This window comes from Lagenorhynchus albirostris, chromosome 18 (assembly GCF_949774975.1).
Source record: "Lagenorhynchus albirostris chromosome 18, mLagAlb1.1, whole genome shotgun sequence".
Classification (NCBI taxonomy): domain Eukaryota; kingdom Metazoa; phylum Chordata; class Mammalia; order Artiodactyla; family Delphinidae; genus Lagenorhynchus; species Lagenorhynchus albirostris.
This window is the reverse complement of record NC_083112.1, coordinates 77,839,992-77,862,578: the sequence shown is the minus strand read 5'-3', so window position 1 is coordinate 77,862,578 and position 22,587 is coordinate 77,839,992. Positions and strand designations below refer to the sequence as shown.

At 45.7% G+C, this 22,587-nt stretch overlaps 1 protein-coding gene and 1 non-coding gene across 7 annotated transcripts in view; both read left to right on the top strand.

Annotated features, from left to right (window-relative positions):
• The first annotated feature begins 1,981 nt into the window (after positions 1-1,981).
• TRNAE-CUC (transfer RNA glutamic acid (anticodon CUC)) lies at positions 1,982-2,054 on the top strand. The gene has a single exon. It is a non-coding gene; the product is annotated as a tRNA-Glu (tRNA).
• Positions 2,055-11,040: 8,986 nt separating this feature from the next.
• Positions 11,041-22,587, top strand: part of TUBGCP3 (tubulin gamma complex component 3) — a 60,743-nt gene continuing 49,196 nt past the window's right edge. For 3 of the 6 annotated variants that reach the window (XM_060128829.1, XM_060128830.1, XM_060128827.1), the window contains exons 1-3: positions 11,044-11,292; positions 18,406-18,513; positions 21,543-21,610. In XM_060128829.1, coding sequence (XP_059984812.1) covers positions 11,217-11,292; positions 18,406-18,513; positions 21,543-21,610 — 252 coding nt within the window. In that variant the 5' untranslated portion in view covers positions 11,044-11,216. Of the gene's footprint in view, positions 11,293-18,403; positions 18,514-21,542; positions 21,611-22,587 lie in introns of those variants that run through there. The other 3 variants (XM_060128832.1, XM_060128828.1, XM_060128831.1) reach the window with 3 other exon arrangements.

Below are 22,587 nucleotides of genomic sequence, written 5' to 3'. Positions count from 1 at the left end.
AAAGGAGTGGCCGAGAGTCATGGCCAGGAAAAGAGGAAGCAGATGAGAAGTTCTGGGGTTGGAGGAGAGAGGCCAGTTTGACTGTATCCCAGGGAGCAATGGTTTGCTGGGGTGAGGTCTCTGTGGTCACTGGGTTAAGATGCGTCCATCTCAGAGATGCTCCCCAGCATCTGGGAGGGGTTTGCCCAGTGGCCAGACTCAGATTCAAATTTAGGGCTTCAGACTCTGAGGCCAGAATGCTTTCTTTCAGCAAGTAAGACGAAAGACAACACAATCTTAAGTAACTGACAAATGAGTTAATTTTCCACATTGAAAACATGGTTATAGGGATTCCACCTCATATATGTGATCTCATTTTTGTCTCCCGTGATTCAAGTGGACAGCAGTGCTCTTGACAGTGACCAGTGTACCATGTAGATAAAGTCAATAATCTCTACCGACCAGACCTTTGCTCATTGGTTACGACTATTGAAATCATTTTATATATTTAGGCCTTTGGCTACTTTCAAATTATCTTTGATTAATTTTTAATACATATGTGTAATGCTGAATTAGTTTCATTTTCAAATAGATTCAGTGTGATAAAAACGAAATCTCTTTGTTGGTCCTTTTAATGTAATCTTGAAAAAATTCAAATACTGAAATCTACTAGTAGACATTCCATAACCTCCCTTACAAACTGTAATTTTCAAATGTTTACCAGGTTGGGGTTTTTTTTTAACATGAACTTGTTGAATCTTCTCAAAGTCTGGCAAGGTGAATATGTTCATTCTGTTTTGAAAATTAGAAAATTGAAGCTGGAAGAAATAAGTTGCTCGGAGTCACACGCCTGGCGGTAGGGTTTGAACCGCAGTCTTCCTGAAGGACTCTGCGGTACACTTCGATGTCTCCCACTTTCTCTTACTGATGGCAGATGGAACAGTCTCAAGCATTCTGAAAATGAGACACTCTTCCAACACCATTTTTGAAGATAGCATTTAATTCGTTTGATGCAGAAAAAACACACTCCGGATTCGCTTTTTGCAGTAAGGCAAAGACTGTGGACCAGGATAGAAAAGTTAAGGATACAATGCTTACTAGGTTTATTCTCTAAAACCAGTTGATGGGATTAAGCTGCAATTCCCGGGTCTCAGGAGAGCAATTCGGCCCATCCGGCCAGCAGAGGGCAGCACCAGGCCGGCACTCGGAGGACGGTCCAGCCGTGACCAGCGTCACCTGGCCTCGCTCTCCTCATTGATTACCTGGGTATAGCCCATCCCAGGCCCCTTGCGGGGCACTGGTGACCTGGCGCTATTAAGTCGTGAAGGGCCTAATGGCAGAAGAGGGGATTCCTCTCTGGTCCTCTGGGGGTTTACAGAATGGAGAGAAGAGCTGAGGAAGTTCTAAACCAAATGCACATTTTCCCCACCTAGTGATCCTATCAGATTTCTGCATCAAATGTATTGAATGCTATCTTCCAAAATATTTCTGATTGTACTTCTTGCAGCAAGAATTCCAAATGATTTCCCAGGAGCTAGATAACAAGATACAGAGAAGCTTAAATTTCCATGTAACCCACCAGGGAATTTTGGGAAGGAAACAGTGTTCACTGGGGAAAAAAAAAAAAAAAACATTGCTTTTAAAAAGTGTACAGAGACAGCAGCTTTGACACGGTAGATGTCAACTGGCAAAGATTTTTTTTTTTTGGCCACGCCACATAGCTTGTGGGATTTTAGTTCCCTGACCAGGGATTGAACCTGGGCCACGGCAATGAAGGCACGGAGTCCTAACCACTGGACTGCCAGGGAATTCCTGCAAAGGTTTTTTTAACACACGATGTTGTACTGAGTTTTTATCTCCAAATTTTTTTTAAATAAATGAATATTTATTTATTTATTGTTGGCTGTGTTGGGTCTTTGTTGCTGTGTGTGGACTTCTCATTGCGGTCCCCCTAATTTTTAAATAGTGTTAAAATAAGAACTAATAATTCATTTTAGGGACTTCCCTGGTGGCCCAGTGGTTAAGACTCTGTGCTCTCAATGCAGGGGGCCCGGGTTCGATCCCTGGCCAGGGAACTAAATCCCACATGCTTGCCTCAACTAAGAGCTCACATGCCACAACTAAGGAGCCTGCCTGCCGCAACTAAGACCTGGTGCAACCAAATAAATTTAAAAATTAAAAAAAAGAAGTATTAATGCATTTTATAGACCATCAATAATCCAATAGAGATTTAAAAACTACATTCTAATTGGTAATCCAAATTTCTATTACAAAGTTACTATTAGGTAATGTGCTAATAGCAGAAGCAGCCTCAGCCTGGAAGAGACATGAATCCTAGTCCCTGCTTGGCCATTTACTGCTGTGTGAGCTCATGCAAAACACTCAACCTCTCTGAGCCTCAGCCTCCTTATTTCTAAAATAGGGATCATAACCTCCACTTCAGGGAGGCTTGGTGAGGCAAACTGTCTTATCTGTAGCTCCTGGTTAGGAGCATAGGTATAATGAGACATCGTTCCGTGTCACTAAGAGGTTCAGTTTGTGTAGCATTTCGCAGTATGTTTACCTTCGCAGTGTGCCTGCCTCCTCCGTACGGACCAGGAAGCCATGACTCGAGTGTGTCTGTGCCTTTGCGATGGCCACATGGACGGTCGACAGCAGAGCCAGGATGGGAAGCTCCCGTCTGGCTCCAAACCCTGCTCCCTTTCTTCCTCGTGGCACTGCCTGGTCAAATCTGTGAAGTGCCAAGCGGAGGTGGAAAGGCCGGAATCCTTCCCAACTCGCTCTAACTTCTGATGAGATGGGCTAAGAGAACGTCACCCTCAAGGAAACAGTTCTGATGAAGACTTAGAGTGCTTGTCTGCTCCAAACGGATGGCTTTACAAACAAACTTCAGCCAGTGTTTGCGGTCCAAAGCTGTCTTTATTGGCTTTAATGTTCTTTGCATATAATAACAAAACATGTGCAAACAAACAGGACATCCAGGATCGTGAAGAGGGAGCTCAATCACATAAACTGTGACACATCCACGTGACGGGATATTCTGTAGTCAGTAATGGTCAGGCTTTAGCCTATTTGATGACACAGAAAAACACAAGATGTGATATTGAGTGAAACTGGAGGTCACAAAATAGTACGTGTAGTACAATTGCATGTATATGGACGTGCACACACACAGAGGGAGACTGGGTGTATAGATGCTAAAACATTAATGGGGAAAAAAATTAATGGGGGCTGTCCCTATGGGTGCAATTCTGCCTGATTTTTATCCTTTAGGTATTTTTGTTGCTTCTCAATTTTTCCCATGTACATTTGTTATCTTGGGGGCAGAAAAAAGTTTATTTTTAAATAATTGTGTATATATAACACTGCCATTAAATAAAAACAATTTCGTAAGTTAATATATGAAGGCCATTTCCCCAACTAAAAGATGCCAAAAGAAAACCTTAGTAAGATAGAATGAATGCATAAATTGAAAATAAGAGGCCATAATGCCAAGACACTAAGGAAAATGGGGTAAAACTTGATAAGACCTGGTGGAAATTAGAACAAAGCATTTGAAATTGATTGGATTGCTTTCCCACAGGACAGTAAGAAATCCTATCACTTTACCACCAAAATGCTTTTGGGAATTCTGGAAATAGGGCTTAAGCAGTGACGTCTTTGCCCGGAAATCTGCTCTTAAGATCCCAGGAAGGAAACTGATCTGAATAGAGAAGGTGGACGGTTTAAGTTACAGTTACAGTTAAAACAAGAGAGTTGGAGTGTCGATTTGAAGCAGAGCCAGCATAACAAAATTCTGGATATAAAGTGAGCAAAGTCAATCTCTTGGGGCTTCTTTGGTGGCACAGTGGTTAAGAGTCTGCCTGCCAACGCAGGGGACACGGGTTCGAGCCCTGGTCCAGGAAGATCCCACATGCCGCAGAGCAACTAAGCCCGTGCACCACAACTACTGAAACCCACGCACCTAGAGCCCGTGCTCCGCAACAAGAGAAGCCACCACCATGAGAAGCCTGCACACTGCAACGAAGAGTAGCCCCCGCTTGCCGCAACTAGAGAAAGCCCGCGTGCAGCAACGAAGACCCAAGGCAGCCAAAAATAAATAAATAATTTTTTAAGATCTCTTTCCTTTCCTCCTTCCTTTGCTTTCCTTCATGTACATGTTACCTTTGACCCCATTTTATAAACCAAGGATAAAAAATTAAGCACGATACGTTTGTGGATGTTATTAACATTTAAGATTGTTATACTGAATTCTCAACGGCTTCTGAGTTTAAGAACAAAGCAAAACAAAGCTACCAAACATAGAGAATTAGTAATTAAATAAAATCACCCTCAAAGAAGAAAGACCCGGTTTTAGGGGGAGAAAATTCTGAAACAACCCCCTTATAACACAAAGACAGCCTTGAAAGCTACAAAGATATTGCAGCCATTCTTGGGATGCAATTTCTGCGAAGGCTGATGGGGGACCCTGAGGTGTCACGGTCAGGCAAGGCCAGCGTGTACGGGGTGTGATCCACTCCGTTCTTTGAACAAGAATCTGAAATTAATAAAATGCTGCCGCTTTTATTTTTCAGATCAGAAAGCAGGTAAGAAGAAGTTAGACGATCCGCCCGCGTAAGGACCGGGGCCGTCAGATCACCCACCTCTGGTTTTGGTGTTGTTCCTCTGCTTTAGTAAGGCTGCTGCATTTTTTTAAAAAATTAATCAATTTTTTAATTGAAGTATAGTTGATTTACAATTTGTGTTAAGTCTGTTGCTCCTAAACTGTAAATTGAGGTTGTGCACAGGGAGACTTTAGAATGCAGACCTCGCCTTGGGAATATCTACACGGTAATTTTATATTTACATTATACACTGAATGTGAATGGCAGCGAGGGATTGTGGGAGAATGTAATTGGTGTAAATCGAAGAGTTAATGTGTTAGCATAGGGAGATCAGCTCCGCTGCTTTGTGACCACCTAGAGGGGAGGGATAGGGAGGGTGGGAGGGAGACGCAAGAGGGAGGAGATATGGGGATATATGTGTACGTATAGCTGATTCACTTTGTTATACAGCAGAAACTAACATACCGTTGTAAAGCAATTATACTCCAATAAAGATGTTAAAACAAAGAGTTAATGTGTAAGACACAAGATGGGGGATTTTCTTGGCTTTGATTCTGTGTTTCATATTATACAGACTCGCCTCGTGTTGATATATTCCAGCTGTGTCTTTAAAAATATACTCAAGCAAATTTTATGTAAAACGAACAAACAGTGCTGGTTGTGCATGATGGGTCACGGGTCCATCCCATTGTCATCTGAGGCACAGCAAATATAAAAACGTGACAAACAGCAAATGTCTTTTTCCACGATGCAGAGATGAGCTGAATTCTGTCGCTGCCAAGGTAACACAGAATAGATATTTATAGAAATAAGCGAGCGGTCCAGTCATTCACGTGCTTCAAATCAATCCCTGAGCACAAAGCCCCGAGCCCGGCAGAAAGTGTTAGACCTCAGCGGCCACGACGGCTCCTTGAAGAGTTGGTGGCTCAAAGAGGCTCCCTGTCTGCCCATTGTTAACTCAGAGAAGCATTTGTTCAAGCAAACGGGGACTAAGTGCTCTAATCATCTGGAAAACTAATTAATTTCTGTTTTCAAAGGCGTTATCAGATTTCTCCTTGCAGCGTTCCTCAAATTCCTTAGCACCGAAGGGCTGAAGACCCCGGAGAGCAGCTCAGCAGTGATCACGAGTGTCTGGAGGAGAGGCTGAAACGCACCGTCTCGGGGTCCTGTGACCCAGATTTGAATCATGGGTCTGACCCTGGCTGTGAACTTGGACAAGGGATTGATAACTTCAGGTTGCAACGGGGAGAACCGGACTGGGCTTGTGATGATTAGAGATGGGCCAGTCCACACTGCACGCAAAGAGCAGATCGCGGCAGCTCTGTAACCTAGCAATGCTGGGCCAGGTGGCCGTGGTGGCCTGGTGGACATCGTGACCCCCGCAGCCCCTGCGGATGGGCCCTGAGGGCCTGGGAGTGATGAATGGACAAAGGCGGTCTGGGTCCCAGAAGCTTCACAGACTTTGGGGGCACAGGGTATATCCTGCCGTGGAATCGAACACTGTACTAGGGCCAGCCTGGGCCGGCGAGGGCTTTAACCCAGGTTTCTCAGCCCCGGGAGGAGAGGAACCCTCAGCCCACCTCATGTGCCTGGGGTGGTGAGGGGCGGGCACAGGGCACGGAGGGACCCACGCAGGAGGCAGGCCAGCTGTCACCTTTAACCTGACTCGAAAAGGGCGTCTAGTCCCTAGTCCCGGAGGCAGGTTATATCTTCCAAAGATCCGACGCCAGCACCACGTGCCGAGCACTGCAGCCGCGACCCACCAGCTACGCGGACAGCCTGCCCCACTGTGCACCTTCTCTTTCTTTCCTCCTCACAACGGCTCTGCTTAGGCTTGAAGAATCTCTAAAACTCTGTTCAGTCTTCTACCAAGAGAATCCACCTATTCCCAGCCACCCCCAGACAACAGCATAAGAACATTCAACCAGATCATGAGTAAACTGGGAAGGTAAAGTTGGTAAATCCACGGTCAGAGGGGAGAGATGAGGGCAGGATGGAAATACTAGTCACAGAATTTTGTACCCAAGCAAGGATATTTCATCCCCATTATGAAAAGTCATTTGTATTCTTTTAAAATAGTGTTTTTAAAATTAATTTAAAATACTTCTAAAGTCAAAGAAGCAACGTGCCGGTTGAACACCATACTAAAAAATGTGATATACTTCAAAACCTGTAAATATAGACCTGAGAAATAAGATAAAAGAACTCTGACAAAAACAATGCTAGAAAAGAGGGGCGTAGGGGCTCCTGCTTCCTAAGCCGGGGAGAAGGGCAAAGGTAATACTCAGTCCTGGTGGTATTTATAGTAAAGCTGTGTCAGATGTCAGCCTTTGAAAACTGATTACAATTTTTTAAAAGTATGAGAAGAAACACTACATACTCACAAAACAAGATAACAGAAAGGACAGTGGCTCAAAAGACTTCTTGACTTCTAAAGTAATTTATCCATCCACTTACTAGGGTTAAATGACATGTTCCTGAAATATATGAGTTTTCAAAGTCTAATTGGAGATTCTTTCTGTTGATCTGATGTCAGAACAGTAAATTATTATGGCCTCAAAAAAGAAAAGTGAATATCAATTTAAAAATTCATTGTAATTTGAAAGACTGTTCACTAGTTTTAGTCAATCAATCATTACCGGTCTTTATAATCACTGAGTTGGGTACTGAAGGCCCTTAATCACAAAGCTTCCAATTGAGGCAACTTGAATGGGTTTTTTCCTACGATATCAAATGTGACATAAGAGATAGAATATGAAAGAATTTTAAATGTAGCCCATATCAAGGAGGAGTGAGACGGAGCAGCAGATCACACGGGGAAGGAGGGAATGCGAATACTCAGATGTGGAAACTCTCTGCCGTGGTATCCCACATGACCGCCTCACCGTTTTACAGAAAAATTGAGACGGGGACACCTGACCACAGAATTCGCTGTCTTACCACAATAACCCACCGCCCAGAAGCACTGGACTAACATAAACTACGGACTTTAGTTAATAACATCATGTCCATACTGGTTCATTAATTGTAGCAGATATACCACACTCATGCAAAATGTTAATAATAGGGGAAGCTGTGTTTGGGGTGGATGGGTCGATGAGCCTTTCTGTACTATTTACTTGACGTTCTATAAGTTTAAAATGATACTGGGCTTCCCTGGTGGCGCAGTGGTTAAGAATCCGCCTGCCAGTGCAGGGGATACGGGTTCGAGGCCTGGTCCAGAAAGATCCCACCTACGGCGGAGCAGCTAAGCCCGTGCACCACAACTACTGAGCCTGCACTCTAGAGCCCGTGTGCCTAGAGCCCATGCTCCGCAACAAGAGAAGCCACTGCAGTGAGAAGCCCACACACTGCAGCAAAGAGTAGTCCCCGCTCAGTGCAACTAGAGAAAGCCCACACGCAGCAACAAAGACCCAGTGCAGCCAAAAAAAAAAAAAAAAAAAAAAAAGATACTAAAACCCATTAAGTCTATTCACTATTTTTAAAGAACTCATGGCCATGAGGGAGTGTCCAAGGAGCCAGCTGAAACAGCTCCCAAGAGCCAAGGCTGGAACAATCTGAGCAAGAAAATAAGTGATGCATAATTGGATTATGACCCAAAGTATAAAAATAAATACCCACAAATGCATACTGATATAAGTAAATTGTTGAAAAACAAGCAAATGGGGGAGAATAAACAAATCTCCATGCAGAAAAATTTTACATAAATCTGTGTAGGTACCCCACACTTAGGGAAGGGGACCATAACTACCCACTCCCTAGGTGTGGGCTGCACAGTGACATTCTTCCAAAGAGCAAGAAAGGAAAGAGAAAAGGAGTAACTGTACGAACACCACTGGAGGGCAGCTGACCAAGGTCCACACCAGCAGTGAGACATCCAGTCAATAGACTGCAGCCTCGATGGGATGTGAGTAGAATTGTTCTTCACCTCTGTGGACTTAGTGCGTTTATATTTAATGTAATTTGTGAGCTACTTTGGTTTCAACATACCATCTTAATAGGTTTTCTCTTGTCCCTCCTGTTCTATGTTCATTTTTATTTCTTTTTTTCTTTAAGTGGATGAAAATTTTTTATTGTTTTATATTCTACACTATCATCTATCTAGAGTGAGGGAAAGAGATTGAGTTCTTTTAAGGGATTGGCTCACATGAGTGTGGGAATGGCAGTTCCACAATCTGCAGGGTGAGCTGTCAGCTGGAGACCCAGGGAATAGCTGATGCTGCACCTCGAGTCTGAAGGCCGCCTGCTGGCAGAGCTCCCTCATCCTTGGGGAAGGTCAGTCTTTCGTTCTATTCAGGCCTTCAACTGATTGGGTGAGGCCCACCCACGCTACGGAGGGCAATCTGCTTTACTCAAAGCCTACCATTTACATGTTAATCTCATCCCAAAACACACTCGCAGAGACACCTAGAACAATGTTTGACCACACATCTGGGCACCATGGCTAGTCAAGGTGACAAAAGTCACACTCGGCATTAAAATCCTGGCGGGGCTGCCACTTGTACCAAGTAGGCCCCCAACCTTGGGCTACTGTAGCTGGAGTGTCACCCTGTTCGTTTCCTACCAAGCCCCCTTTAGCTGGTGAGCCATGGCTTTTCACCTCCTGCCCCAAATTGAGCCCACCCCTTCTGGGACCAAAGCTGATGGTCGGGCAGCCACCGTGCACTGGGAGTACCAGGGCTCTCCTGGGTCAAGCTGTGTGGTGGGGACTGGAGCAGTCCTGGCAAGAAGACCACAGATGCACATTTTTCTCCCTAGAAGCTCCATCATTTTTTCAAGACTGAATGCTTTCCAATTTGTGGTCTATCTTTGGTTGATTTCCAGTGCCCTGGCTTGGTTCATCTTGGCAAATTGGTCCAGTTTTCTGCTTTTTTTTTGGTGAAAAGGAGTTGCTTGCATCCTCACCCATCATCTCTGGAAGTCCCTCTGGCTTCATGTATTTTGAGGGTCTGTCATCAGGCACACGCGCATTTACAGTTGTGTCTTCCTAAGGAACTGACCCTTTTATCAGCACGAGATGTCCTTCTCTGTCTCTGGACACTCCCCGTCTCCGAGTCTATTTTACCTGATGTTAATGTGGCCACTCCAGCCTTGCTATCCTCACTGTTTTCTTGGTATATCTTTTCTCCACCCATTTACTGTCTACCAACTTTTTATATTAAAATGTCTTAACCTGTAATTAGGTCCTGCTTTTTTCCTTCACTCATTCTGGCAATCTTGGCCTTTTAATGGAGCGTTTCATCCATTAACACTTGTTGCCGTCATTAGAGTGGTTGGATTTAGGTACACTGTTTTAAAAGTTTGTTTTCTGTTGTCCTCTTTGATTTTTTGTTTCTCTGTCCACTCTTTCACTCCTTCTGTAGGATGACTTGAGTCCTTTGGAATTCTGCTTCACTTGCTGCTGAGAAGAGCCAACCTGATTCTTCAGAAAATGGAGGAAAGGCCAGACTCTGCACGCACGCACACGCACACACACACACACACACACACACACGAGGAGGGGTTTCCTGCTGTGTTTAAGAAGGTTCAGGTGACCTGGGTTTTCACGTTTTACCCAAACGTCTCCATCTCAAACCTCAGGGTCCACTTCTTCTCAATTAACCATCCACCCTTAACAGGAGAGACTTGGAAGGACTGTGTGTTGAACTTGCATCATAACTGGAGTCTGGTCCTCAGTTCTGATGACTTAGCAGGTACAAGAATAAGAGATTTCTTTTAGGGCTGTTATAGATGCCCTCTGGTTCTGCCTATGCCTGAGCCTCTAGCTAGAAATGCAAGGACCCTAGGTTTCCGCATGTACCCCAGCACAGTCCACCCTGTGCTCTCTGTAGCCATCATTACCCCTAACCGCAGCAGCTGCTTAATTTCCCCAAGTCTTGCCATCAGCCAGCCCCTTTCCCCAGGTAGCCACACGTGACCATGTAGCACATTTTGGTGGTCGAGCCTGCCCCCTTCTCTCGCTCTTGTCTGACTGACTAGTTACCTGGGGCTGGGGGTGGGGAGGTGCCAAACAGCACTCTTATGAAAAGCTGGACAATGTGGCCGGTGTCGATGGTCAGCCACGTGTCGAAAATCATAAAACCCTTGTACTTCTATAAACAGACTTCTCCACCCAAAGTGTAAGTAGAACCAATGATCCTTTAAAAAAAATTATGGACTGTGAAAGCGCTGCAGGGCACCCTCCACTCTTACAGCAGGTCAGGGGCCGTCCTGACCCTCTGCTGAGGACGTCTGGGGGTCGGTGCCGTCCTGACCCTCGAGGACACCTGGGGACGTTTGTGGGTCTGAGCACCCCGAGCACCAGCGGCTGGGGCGCCTGGTTCCGGAACTTTCCTGGCTGGGCCGCAGTTGTCGGGAGGAACCCTTAGGCAGGCGCACCTGCGGCCCCGAGCGCCCGGAAGAAGCGGGGCATTGTGGGAGGGGCCCGCGTTTCGGCGGGTTCCGTCAAAATGGCGCCCTTCTTGCCGGCGCTGTCCGCGAGCCCTTAGCTCGCGAGCCCTTAGCCGCGAGCCCGGGAGCCCGCGTGACGCGGGGCGGACGCGGGCGGCCGGGCCTCCGGAGCACGCCAGGCTCGGGGCGGGGCGGGCGAGCGCCGGGGCTTCGCGGGGCCCCCGCGGGCAGCCCCGGGCTAGGATGGCGACCCCGGACCAGAAGTCGCCGAACGTCCTGCTGCAGAACCTGTGCTGCCGGATCCTGGGCAGGAGTGAAGGTAGCGGGGCTGGCCGGGCGGCTGGGAGGCGTCCCCGGGGCTGGCGGGGTCGGGGCTGGCGGGCCTGCGGGCGCTGCAGCCCCCTGGGCGGGGGAAGGAGGCCGGTCCCGGGGCGGCTGAGTCACCGCTGCCCGGCGCGGTGCCGGGGTGCAGCCCGGAGGACGGTCAGCCGCCGCGCGTCCGCCTCCTCCGGCCGCAAGGCCCGGCGGGCGCTCCCGTGCTTATCCGGATGGAGAGTGCGGCGGGCTGGCCCGGGTCACACGCCCGTGACTGCGCGGGGGTGACGCCGCGGAGGGGGTCCGGGTGGTGGCGCCACACAGTTTCCCCTTAACGTTAGCAAAGGAGCGGATTTGAGGATCATGCAAAGGTGCCTATGACGGTTACCTGCCACGTTTTCCTTCGACGAAGGGCTGAGGGTTGGTTGCTTTTGATGTAAAACCATTTCTGCAGGGTTCACATGGCGAGTCCTGCTACCAGACCAGTCCCGTGCAGTAGGTCAAGCCATTGTGTAGTTCTGGAACCGTAGAACACGGCACAGTTTGTCGTCTCTCGATGTTTGTTTTGGCGGGAGGGAGGGGGGAAGAGGGGATGCACTACGAAGGGATCTTTTGGGTAATTGAAGCAACTGGGTTACTTACTCCTTGAGCACCATAATGTGGGAAAGAAAGTGTGCAGTTTTTGCAGGGAGACTTAAAACAAAATTAAAGAATTGAGACGGCATTTTGACCTTTCGTGATTAGCGTACATAATTTATTTGATAGTCTTAGGAGCAAAAAGATGAATTTTATTTGGTCAGTCTGCTAAATGACACTGACTTTACACGGTTCTTGCTCCAGTTTTTGAAGTTTCATTCTTTCTCTTTGTTCATCTAAGAAATCTTTGGGCTCCCCCCACCTCCAGGCACTGTGCTAGGCGCTGGTGATGCAGAGGTAGAGAGACAGGTAATTCCTCTCATAGATCCTACATTCTAGTGGAGGATATGTGATAAAATCAGTAAACTTAGGGGCTTCCCTGGTGGTGCAGTGGTTAAGACTCATGCTTCCAATGCAGGGGCGCAGGTTTGATCCCTGGTCAGGGAAACTAAGATCCCACATACCATGTGGCGCAGCCAAAAAGTTAAATAAATAAAAATTAAAAACAAGAAGGTTTTCTCTCATCGTTAGAGTGGAAGAAACGTTCCTTATTAAAAAAAAATCAGTAAACTTATAATGTTGTTTAGTGGTGCTGTGATGAAAAATAAAGTAGGGTAAAGGGATTTTTTTTTAATTTACAAGTTATTAGACTAGATTTAATCTTTTTTTAAAAATTAATTTATTTTTGGCTGCGTTGGGTCTTCATTCCTGCAAGTGGGGCTACTCTTTGTTACGGTGCACGTGCTTCTCATTGCAGTGGCTTCTCTTGTTGCCGAGCACGGGCTTCAGTAGTTGTGGCACATGGGCTTCAGTAGTTGCAGCACGCAGGCTCAGTAGTTGTGGCTCATGGGCTCTAGAACACAGGCTTAGTAGTTGTGGCGCATGGGCTTAGTTGATCCATGGCATGTGGGATCTTCCTGGACCAGGGATCAAACCCGTGTCCCCTGCATTGGCAGGCGGATTCTTAACCACTGTGCCACCAGGGAAGCCCAGGGTAAAGGTATATTGAGGGAAAGCTGAGGATACCTAAACAGAGACCTGGGTGGAGAGAGGGAGGGGCCCTGGAACACCTGTGCCAAGGTCTTGAGGAGGGCGGGGCCTGGCTGTTTTCTGGTTTTATCTCCAGCTCTTCTGTGTGTGTCTGAGTTGCCTTTCTGATTAGATGTTCCTGATCATAGGAGTCACCAGGGAACTGATGTTGGTCATGATTCACTCATGTTAAAGTCAGGGTTTGCGTTACACCCGTGGGCCCTCAGTTTTCCTCTGGGGATAAACCACACATTCATCCGTTTCCATTGTCACAACTAGACTTTGAAGACCATTCATTCATTGCTAGGTGTCATCATGTTTCTCAAATTTTTTTTTTAACATTTGAGGCTCCTTTTGATTGACTTAGTTTCACCCATTCCAGGAGGTTGAAAAACTTTTCAGAAAGTTCTGCACCGTGTAGAATTGTGTCTAAATTAAGAGTAAATTGGCTCCCGTACACCTTAAACTTATACGGTGATGCATGTCAGTCATATCTCAATAAAACTGGAAGGAAAAAAAAAGTAAATAAGCTGTCTGTGAGATCCTGAGGGGTCCTCTCAGAGTAAAATATATCATAAAGTCCACTAAAACAATGCTCTCTTTATTCTGTTCTGGACAGCTAGGATTGCCAAACAGTTGTTTTCGTAATTCCAAATTATGCTACTACTTACTGAAGAATATATGTCTTTAATAGCTTGCCTTGGTCTGTTTTAATTTATTCTTCCTTAGTGAACAAAGGAGCAATGTTATTGCTGCCTTTACAGTGTTTGAGATTTAAAAAAATTTTTCTATTCATTGGTGGGTATTTTATCTGTTAACTTAGTGGAACGTTTGATTAACTACATTTTCTAGTGAGCTTACAAACAATTGGCCTTATGCTTTTATAATATTGCTTTTTTAATACTGTGAAATTGAGGCATAATAGACACTTGTTACTTTTAATGTGAATTTCATATGAATCAGTTTTTCATAAAGTTTTTTTTTTAATTTGTAGTTAGCTTCAAGGGACCTTCAGAAGCAAAGCACCTAGCTATAATGATGCTTGACACTTTTATGAAGTTAGTATAACCATTATTTCCCCCCTTTTCCAGCTTATAACACTTGTGAATTTGTTTGAAACACACAGTGCCAGTCAGTGAGAGGAGAATTCTCTCTCCACATCCTTGAGCCTCTCCTGGAGAACACTTTACTCATTATTATATCTTTGGATAGTCATTATTTCTGTCTTTGGAAACAATGTACTTGATGTTATAGTGTTTCAGCTCTGCCAGAGGCCACATTCCTTTTCATACTTTGTAATCCTCTTTCAAACTAGAGATTAAGAAGAAATACAGGAGTTTTTGTTAGGTAAGTGTTTTAGCACAAACGCTTAGGTAGGACTACAGTAGCCCACAAACTGAGGTCAGACGATGGCCCTGACTGGGAACGGCCATGTGAGGGCAGCGTGAGCCATGGTGCAGGCAGGGAAAGGATGTCGTCTTGGTTTGTGGACCACAAGTGGTGTTGCTGTGGGGTTTATGATTTTTGAAAATTGTGAAGAGTTCTTGATGAAGTTCCAAACAAAGTGTAGTCTTTACCTTGGGAAAATCAATGTGTATTAAATATACATCAAAACATATTATGTGGGAAAAAAACCCTTATTATGTGTATGTTAAAATGTACTTAAATGTTTATTAATGTGTATATTGAAATTTTAAAGGTTTAGGCTTCATTTGAAAATTGTACTTAATGGGTTTATTATTGCTATTTTAAAATGAATTAGTATTTAAAAATGATCATGGTTTATGTTTCTAATACAGTAAGTATAGATTGATGTAACCCACATAAATAAAAGACTTTTAGGGGTCCTCAATCTTAAAAGTGTAAAGGGGCCTTGAGACCAAAAAGTTTGAGAACCACAAGCTAGAGCAATGGTTTTTATTTTGGTTTTGTTTAGAGCGTTGCTTTTCAACCAGCACTGTGATCAGAGTCATCTGTGATCTCACGAGAACCTGGTAACACTGGCTGCTTTCGGGAGAGGAGCTGGTGGCCAGACAGTAGTGGAGGGGGAAGACTTTACTGTATGCAGTGTTACGTCTTTTCACTTTGAATTCTCTAAATGTGGCACTTATTCACAACTAATATTGTGGGCCCCATCTCCAGAGATACTGGTCCTGGCGGTGTCTGTTGGAGCTTGGCGTCTGGAACAGTCACTCCGACCTGTGTCTGGGGTGGGGATTGCTGGTTCAGGTTACTGACCTGTTGGCCTGTCCTTTACGAAAGCAATGTCACGTGCGCACAAGCCCACAGGTAGAAGAGGTGCAGGAAGGCAGGAACTTACGACTTGGACAGTTTGTCCTCCGTCACTTTCTGAATCTCTGGGAAGCACACGACTGTAGAGTTTTTGTAATTCCTGGGGACTCGCTTATTTTTGTGCACCTTGAAGTTCAGTGGTTGTCTTTTACCTGAATGTGTGGATAATAACCCTTTCAGGATGCAGAGGCAGCTGTCTTCCATCTGAAACCTCCTGGGCCCACACCTGCGTGCTCTCTGGGCCTTCGCGTGTCGGATTGAGATCCTGTGGTCCCACGGTGTCGCGGCCCTGGCTTTGCACCTCCTCCCAGTTTCTCTCCCACCCTGCAGCCAGAGGGTCATTTCTATTGAAGGCTGATTTTGTTGCCTGTCTGTAACCTACAGGATGAAGACCCCATTATCTTGCTTAAAGTTAAAAACTAAGGGTGCTGTGTTGAGTTGTAGTTTTGATGGCTGTGCTAGACAAAATGTACATTTAAATGACATTTTCAGGTTAATAATAAGAAAGGTAGCTAACGTTTGTTGAGTCCTTGCTGTGTGCCATGATGCTCTGCGCGCCCTCTGGGAGGTGGCAGTGGCTCCTAGTGGCCTCGTTTTAGAGCCGAGGTCCCTGAGACCTGGAGAGGTGAAGTACCGGCCCTCTGTCCTCCGGCTGCGGCGGGCAGGGCCACGCCGGGAGCCCAGGCCTCTGATCCTGGCGCGTCTTGCCTTGAACTCACTCATTCCTGCTCCTGCCGCTGAGTAGAGGCGGGAAAGCCGTGGCCCTGCCTGTGGGGTGGCCTCTCACCTGCTTGGCTGGAGGCGTGTGTGTCAGCAGCACGGCAGCGGCTCTCTGGAGTTCACTGGTGCCATTGCTTCTCACAGAAATGCCGTGGGAGGCTTGGCGGGGGTGTACCTCCCCTTCCCCGCTCCTGAAAACCGCCCACCCCGGCACATACCCAGAGCAGATGGGAGGCGAGAGTGCTCCGGGACTCTGTGGTCCAAAATTTGAATACTCCTATTTTTAGTCTTGGGTTAAGCCAGGTCATCACAGAGCTGCTGTGTGGGCCTCCTTGTCTGGGACTCTTGGTGGAGTGCGTTTGGCTTTGATGGTTTGGATTTTAGAATCCAGTCATTGGCCTCCTTGAGGAACAGTGTCCTGAGTAGCCCCGAATCCCACTAGTGTGTCGTTTCCACCTGGGTCTCTGGCTTTTCACCTGGCAGGCTCCTGCCTGTCTTAAAGGTCGCTTCCTCGGAGGGGCCTTGCGTAGCCAGCCTGTGTCACGAAGTCTTCCCTGTTATTTGCCGTCGTAATGTCCTATTTCTTAGTAGCTCTTGTCACAGTCTGATTACCTTGTGTATTATTGGCCTCATTCTTTTGTATTCTCACAAAGGCTGCCTTGTTAGCCACTATTTCTTGTCTATTCTATTCTTAGGGCCTGTACTGTTTGGCACGTAGTAGGTGCTTTGCAATTATTCGTTGAACTACTGATTGAGTTTACGTATACTTTAAAAATTGAATGCTGTTTTGGGGGTGTTAAAGGAGAAATTTGTGGTTGGCATTGTTTGACACTTTGCATTGTAATCTTTGATGATAGTCACTATTAAAGAGAGAATAAGTGCCTCTGCTGACTTCCTTCACGGTCTGGATTCTGTGCGTCCACCTTTGAAGCACAAGATAGGTGGATTCGGTTTAAGAAATAGCGGATGGGTTTTTCAAATACTCTATCATCAACAAGAAAGACAGACTGGAAACTTGGCTGGCAGGCAGATAGGGAAACTGCGGCGTGGCTGCAGAGGCGGGAGGGATGTGGTAGACGTACAGAGGCGTGGCGACGATGTGAAGACAGGGAAGAGGAGGGTGTCTGGTACTGAGGAGGTTTGAATTTTGGGTGGGAGAAAATTCAGAAGTTTATGAAACTTTCAGAGTGGGGATTTTTCTGTAATGTCCTCGAGTATGTTGTTAATGAACTGTTGTTTGTAGAACTCAGGATCATGGTAATCGAAAAATAATTTTTAACTAAAATAGTTATACAAACACTCCTTTTAAATAAGTGATGTTCAGTGACACTTAATATTTATAAAATTAATGTATACTTGGTGTAGAAAATTTTTAAAGTGGGAAAACGTGAGGAAGAAGGTCTCCCCTCTAATCCTGTGACTCCACAGAAACAGTGTGAGTTACTTCTGTTTGCTCCTTTCCCCCATGTATACACTCACCTTCTGTGTTGTGGTGCAGTGGTGTTTAAGGAAGACTCCGCACGTGCGTGTGTGTGTGTACATGTGTGCGTGTGTGCGTGTGTACGTGTGCTGGAGGTGGGAAGGCGGTCTGAGGAGCTAGGTGGGGGAGGGTGTGTCAGGGTTCTCAGCTGGACGTGAGTGAGGCGTCCTCAAGGAAGGGCAGGACCGCAGAGCATGGCTGGTGTGTCGTGAGCTGGGCCAGGAGAGGTGGCAGGTAGCAAGGGGCCCAGTGTTGTAGCCTTCCTCGGGATCAGCCTGACTGCGTGTGGGTAATTCACTCCAGGGGCAAAAGGAGGAGTAGGTCACCAGCTACTCAGGAGACTTGTTGAGATGGGCTAGTGGCTATGGAGTGATCATAGTGGGATCCACTTTTAGAAGTCGAGTCAGCAGGGTTTACTGATCTGCCTTGTTTTCTTTGCTCTTGTAGGTTTATGCCTTAGAAAAAACAAGATCCCCCTTTCTCAGTTTCATGGGGTTTTTGAAGGGCGTGGAGGCACGTGTCTGTGTTTAAGCCACCCTCTTTACCTGGAAGTGCACACATGGTTCATACGTTATTGCCCGTTTTGGTTGCTCGCGGCCAGTCCTGGTGTGTATGTGCACGTGAGCCCTGGCTCCTCGTAGGCTCTGCTGAGCAGGTGCCATGGTTTGGGCTGGCGCTTTTCCTGCTCCTTTTTTTATGTTTATCAGTCCAGTCTGTTTTCTGTCTCCTAGGAGTTGTCAGACTTTGTGTTGCTGTCTCCCTCACTTTGTCTGTAAAACTGTCTTTCTGCTCATTTAGTCATTCATTCTGCCTCTCTGTGGCTCTTCCGTCCTCTCAGTTAAGCCCTGGGGAAGGTGGACGGTAGATGCACATGCCCAGTGCGCTGTGTTGAACTGGAGCTTCAGGGGATCACAACGTAACGTGATGGTGGTAACTTGCATCCTTTTATTTGCCTTTCAGCCGACGTGGCCCAGCAGTTCCAGTATGCCGTGCGAGTTATTGGCAGCAACTTTGCCCCAACTGTTGAAAGAGATGAATTTCTAGTAGCTGAAAAAATCAAGAAAGAACGTACGTATTCTTCTTAAGTGTTATCATGTGTTGCATTCTTAAACTTGTCAAAGCTTAAGTTTATACACACACACACTCACACACACAGAGATATATACTTGTGTATCTCTTTATATATATATGTATTTCTTTGTATGTATATATGTAGTTCCCAAGCACATTTTAATTATAGGTACTATTACAAATATATAAAAATATATATTAAAAATAAGGACAAGAACATAGTGGAAGGGGGTTGTTTTAAATACTATTATAACAACATAACCTGGGTTAAGAATGTGAGAAAGATAAAAGCACTTCATATAACTTGCTGCTTATCTTGTGATAAGATAAGTATTTAATCTTATGCACCCTTTGACCAGATAACAGAGGGTATTATCTTGGCAGTTAAAACAACTCAGTGAGTAACTCGCAGTACTTTAGAGCTTACTGTTGAATGTTTTAATTCTGAGATGGTCCTGAAAGCTTTCATACACAGTGTTTGTTACCTTAGAAAAGGAAGCTTTCCACGTATTAGCCCCCGACTGTGCGTCCCAGCAGTATCTGAGGGAGGGGCTCTGAGCACCAGGGCCCACCTGTGAGAGCCGCCCCTGTCCCCTGTTCTTCCGCAGGGGCTGGGTCCCCTTTCCTCATAGTTCTCCAGACTCAAGAGCCTGGCCCCAGCCACCTAAGCAGCAGCCTGGCACCTAAGAAAGCAGGTGCGTTCTCCCTGCAGGCCCGGCTTTCAAGCCGCCCAGGTGAAACGGGCTGTCGCAAGTGTTAATGCCACCTTCTCGGAGGTAGCTCCTCACGGCACCGTTTCCTGCCTCAGCTGTTGAATTATTAACTGTTTGGCCAGGGCTCTGGGTGGATGTCCTGTTTCAGAGCTGGGTACCTGAGCTGGGTGGTGTGGCAGCCGGGGGTAGGGTTGAGGCCCTGGCGTGTGAGCGGCTTGGTCTGGGGGAGGCTCGGTGAGCAGTGCAGGGCTGGGATGATTCACATCTTGGGGTGACCTGGCATGTAGGTACTGTGTAAGGTGGGGGGACGGACTATTTAGCATACTGTAGAGACTATTTTCCTTTCTTGTCTGTAAAACTGAGCCTGAGAACATTGTACTCGCTTCTTGATCCCTGATGATTGCTACGTTTTAGATTATTAGTGAGAACCCCAACTATTGGGTACTGCATTTAACAGACCATGCCCTTTATGGAGGTACAGATCCAGGCCCGCTGGTGAGAGCACTGCACATCCTTGGAGTAGCTGAAGATAGTTTGTCCTCAGTTACAGGACTGGCAGCCACGTTGTTGGGTGGGTCCTGAAGGGTCCTTTTTTAAGAAGAAAGCTGTAACCGTGTGCAGTTTGTTGTTCTGTGTAGTCTCTGTACCCTTGAAATGAGGCTTGCTGTGTAGACGCGGTGCGTCTCTTCTGCCCATTATCACCCGGTGTCCGTGGCTGCCCCTGGGCCTCCAGCCCGAGTCCTCATCCCTGACGTGGCCCAGCTGTGGTTGAGGTGTCAGTGGTGGTGCATGGAGTGGTCACCAGTGGTCTGTCATCTTTCATTCATTCTTAGACTTAGTTTTTACATTTTAATATTTTTGAAATTTGGTGATTGTTTTTGGTAAATTAGATTAGCTGAGTTATGGTAGTTCTGCCGTCTAGAATAGCACAAAAATGTTAACTTGCCATTTTATATAAAATGCTAGTATGTTTTATATTGGCACAAATTGCAAAACTCGTGTGTGACAAAATTTCACACCTATTGGTGTCTTCATTTTTCACACTGGTAAGTGAGGTACATTGTAACTCCAGGCTTGTTTTGCTTTATTTAGCAGTCCATTAGATAAAACATCATTTTTGGGGTGAATATTCTTTGTTCATTTTTATTAATATCACTTACTATATTTTATTGTCCTGTGACTTTTATATCTGAGTTAGCATTAGTCCCATTCTGTAGAAATAACATGTAAAAGTAAATTATATTGAATTTTTAGCTGCATTCATTCTGTTGAATGCGTTTTGTAATAGTGCATTTTAAAGAGGGCGCTGCCGTTCTGCACAGGGAGACTTGGAGGTGCCGCTTGATCAGGGTGAAGCGACCTCTGGCATGTCCATGCGAGACATGCTGGGCCATACGGTCAGTACATGATGCGGGGACCCTTTCCTAGGTGATGAATGTGAAAAGGTACTGGCTGTCAAGTCGGTCATTGTCTTTCTAGAGGAGAATTCGAGCATTTAAACTAAGTGAGCTTGGCTGATGAGATTGTAAGAAAGCAGTCCTGCTACGCTGGGGTGAATAGACGTGGATTCCCGTGAGCCAGCTTCTGAGGGCGGTGCTTCTCTCTCGGCTGTAGCGGGATTCCTCGGAGAGGCATCTGTGCACAGGCGGTGCGTGCAGCGTGCTGGATGCTTCTCGTTGGTTCCCTTGGCTTCTAGAGAATGTGCTGTGGCCGTGAGCCCTGGGGACACGCAGGCATGGAACGAATTCCTGGGTGAAGATTAGCCCCTTGGCTGTTTCAATTTCGATTTTGAAACAGTAACTGACTATTATATCTTACACCAAAGCAAGATGAAGCATTGCGTATATATTAACAAAAAAGCTTAGAAGGTGTGGTTTTAAGTCACACTGTCATGAATGGGGTACTTCTCTGTTATTGCCTTTTGCAGTTAGAATCCCAGAGATGTTTTCACTTCCCATCCCTCCCTCCAGGTGGCCTTTATTAACTAGCTGAACTCGTGGTACTTTGCCTCACTGGGCGGTTTGTTACTATTTATAGATAGGATCTAAAAAAATCCCATCATTTCTGTTACTTTAGCTAATTTTCACATAAACTCTTTGATTCCAGCCTAATTTTGTCCATATTTTACAAATCTCAGATCCAGCGACCTGACGAAATTTATGGAGTTGAAGTGACGTTGCCTGGTTATTTTGATTCTTAAGCTCAAGATTCGTTGCAGACGTCAGAGTTATCCATTACTGTGAATGGTGAAATAGTATCATAAGAGTAAACTTTGGTGTGTGTCATTAACATGCTCATTTTCTGACTTTCCAGTTACCCGACAGAGAAGAGAAGCAGATGCTGCATTATTTTCAGAACTCCACAGGAAACTTCACTCACAGGTATCACGCACGTGTCTGAAAGCTGCTCTGCCGTTGGCGAGGCAGTCAGTGTGGCTGGGAGCACGTGGTCACCTTCTCTGTGTTGGGTAGTGGCTTTCAACTCTAGATAGTGTTTGCTTTTCAAAGACGTTCGGTGTTAGAAGTAGCTTCTAGCTGGGTTGAATGTGAAATTGCTTATAAAGATGAACGAAGCTGCAGTGAGAAAGCGATCAGACTTCCTGGGCAGTGAGCGTGTCACCGAAGCCTTAGTTACGTCCCTGGGAGGAAGCACGTCAGCAGAAGCTTTGACTTGTCTACACACGACAGCAGAGGCTTAGCTTGTTGGTGCATCTCACTGTTCATCAGGTGCAATTCCTGCTGTTACTGTGAATAAGTTACAGTAAATTACTGTCACAGTAAATAAATACAAAATTGATTTGAACATTTTGTGCTTGGATGTTGATACTTGCACGTGAGTAGTTTGTCTAACCTGTTATTTTTATAAAAGACTCTGCTGGCCTTTACTCCAGTAAACTAACTGAATCCTAGGGGGAGATTTTTGTGATTCAGACTATAAAGGAAGCTGGACAGCTAGATAGCCGTCTCCCTTCTCTTACAGAGAAGAGAGTGAAATCCTGAGAAGTTTACTGCTTTGCTCAAAGATCCGGGGTTAGTCTCACGATGGTGACATCACGGAGCAGTGCCTGACGCTGCCAGTGGTAGCACTCGTGCTTCTTTCAAGTCTTCCTCTCTGTTCGTCTGTTGTGCCCCTAAAAAGAAGCCTAACCTTATGTGCTGACCATTTTGATTCCTTAATTCAATTGGATTTACTTGGATTCACTGCTTTAAGTATGTTTTTCCATCTTTGATGATATTTATGAAGTTAAGAAATGACCTTGCAAGAGATATGATTAAAAAAAAACCTTTCAATATGAATATAATCTAACATTAAATTATAAAATCCAAAGAAAAAGAGGAACCTTTTTTGTACAGTCGTT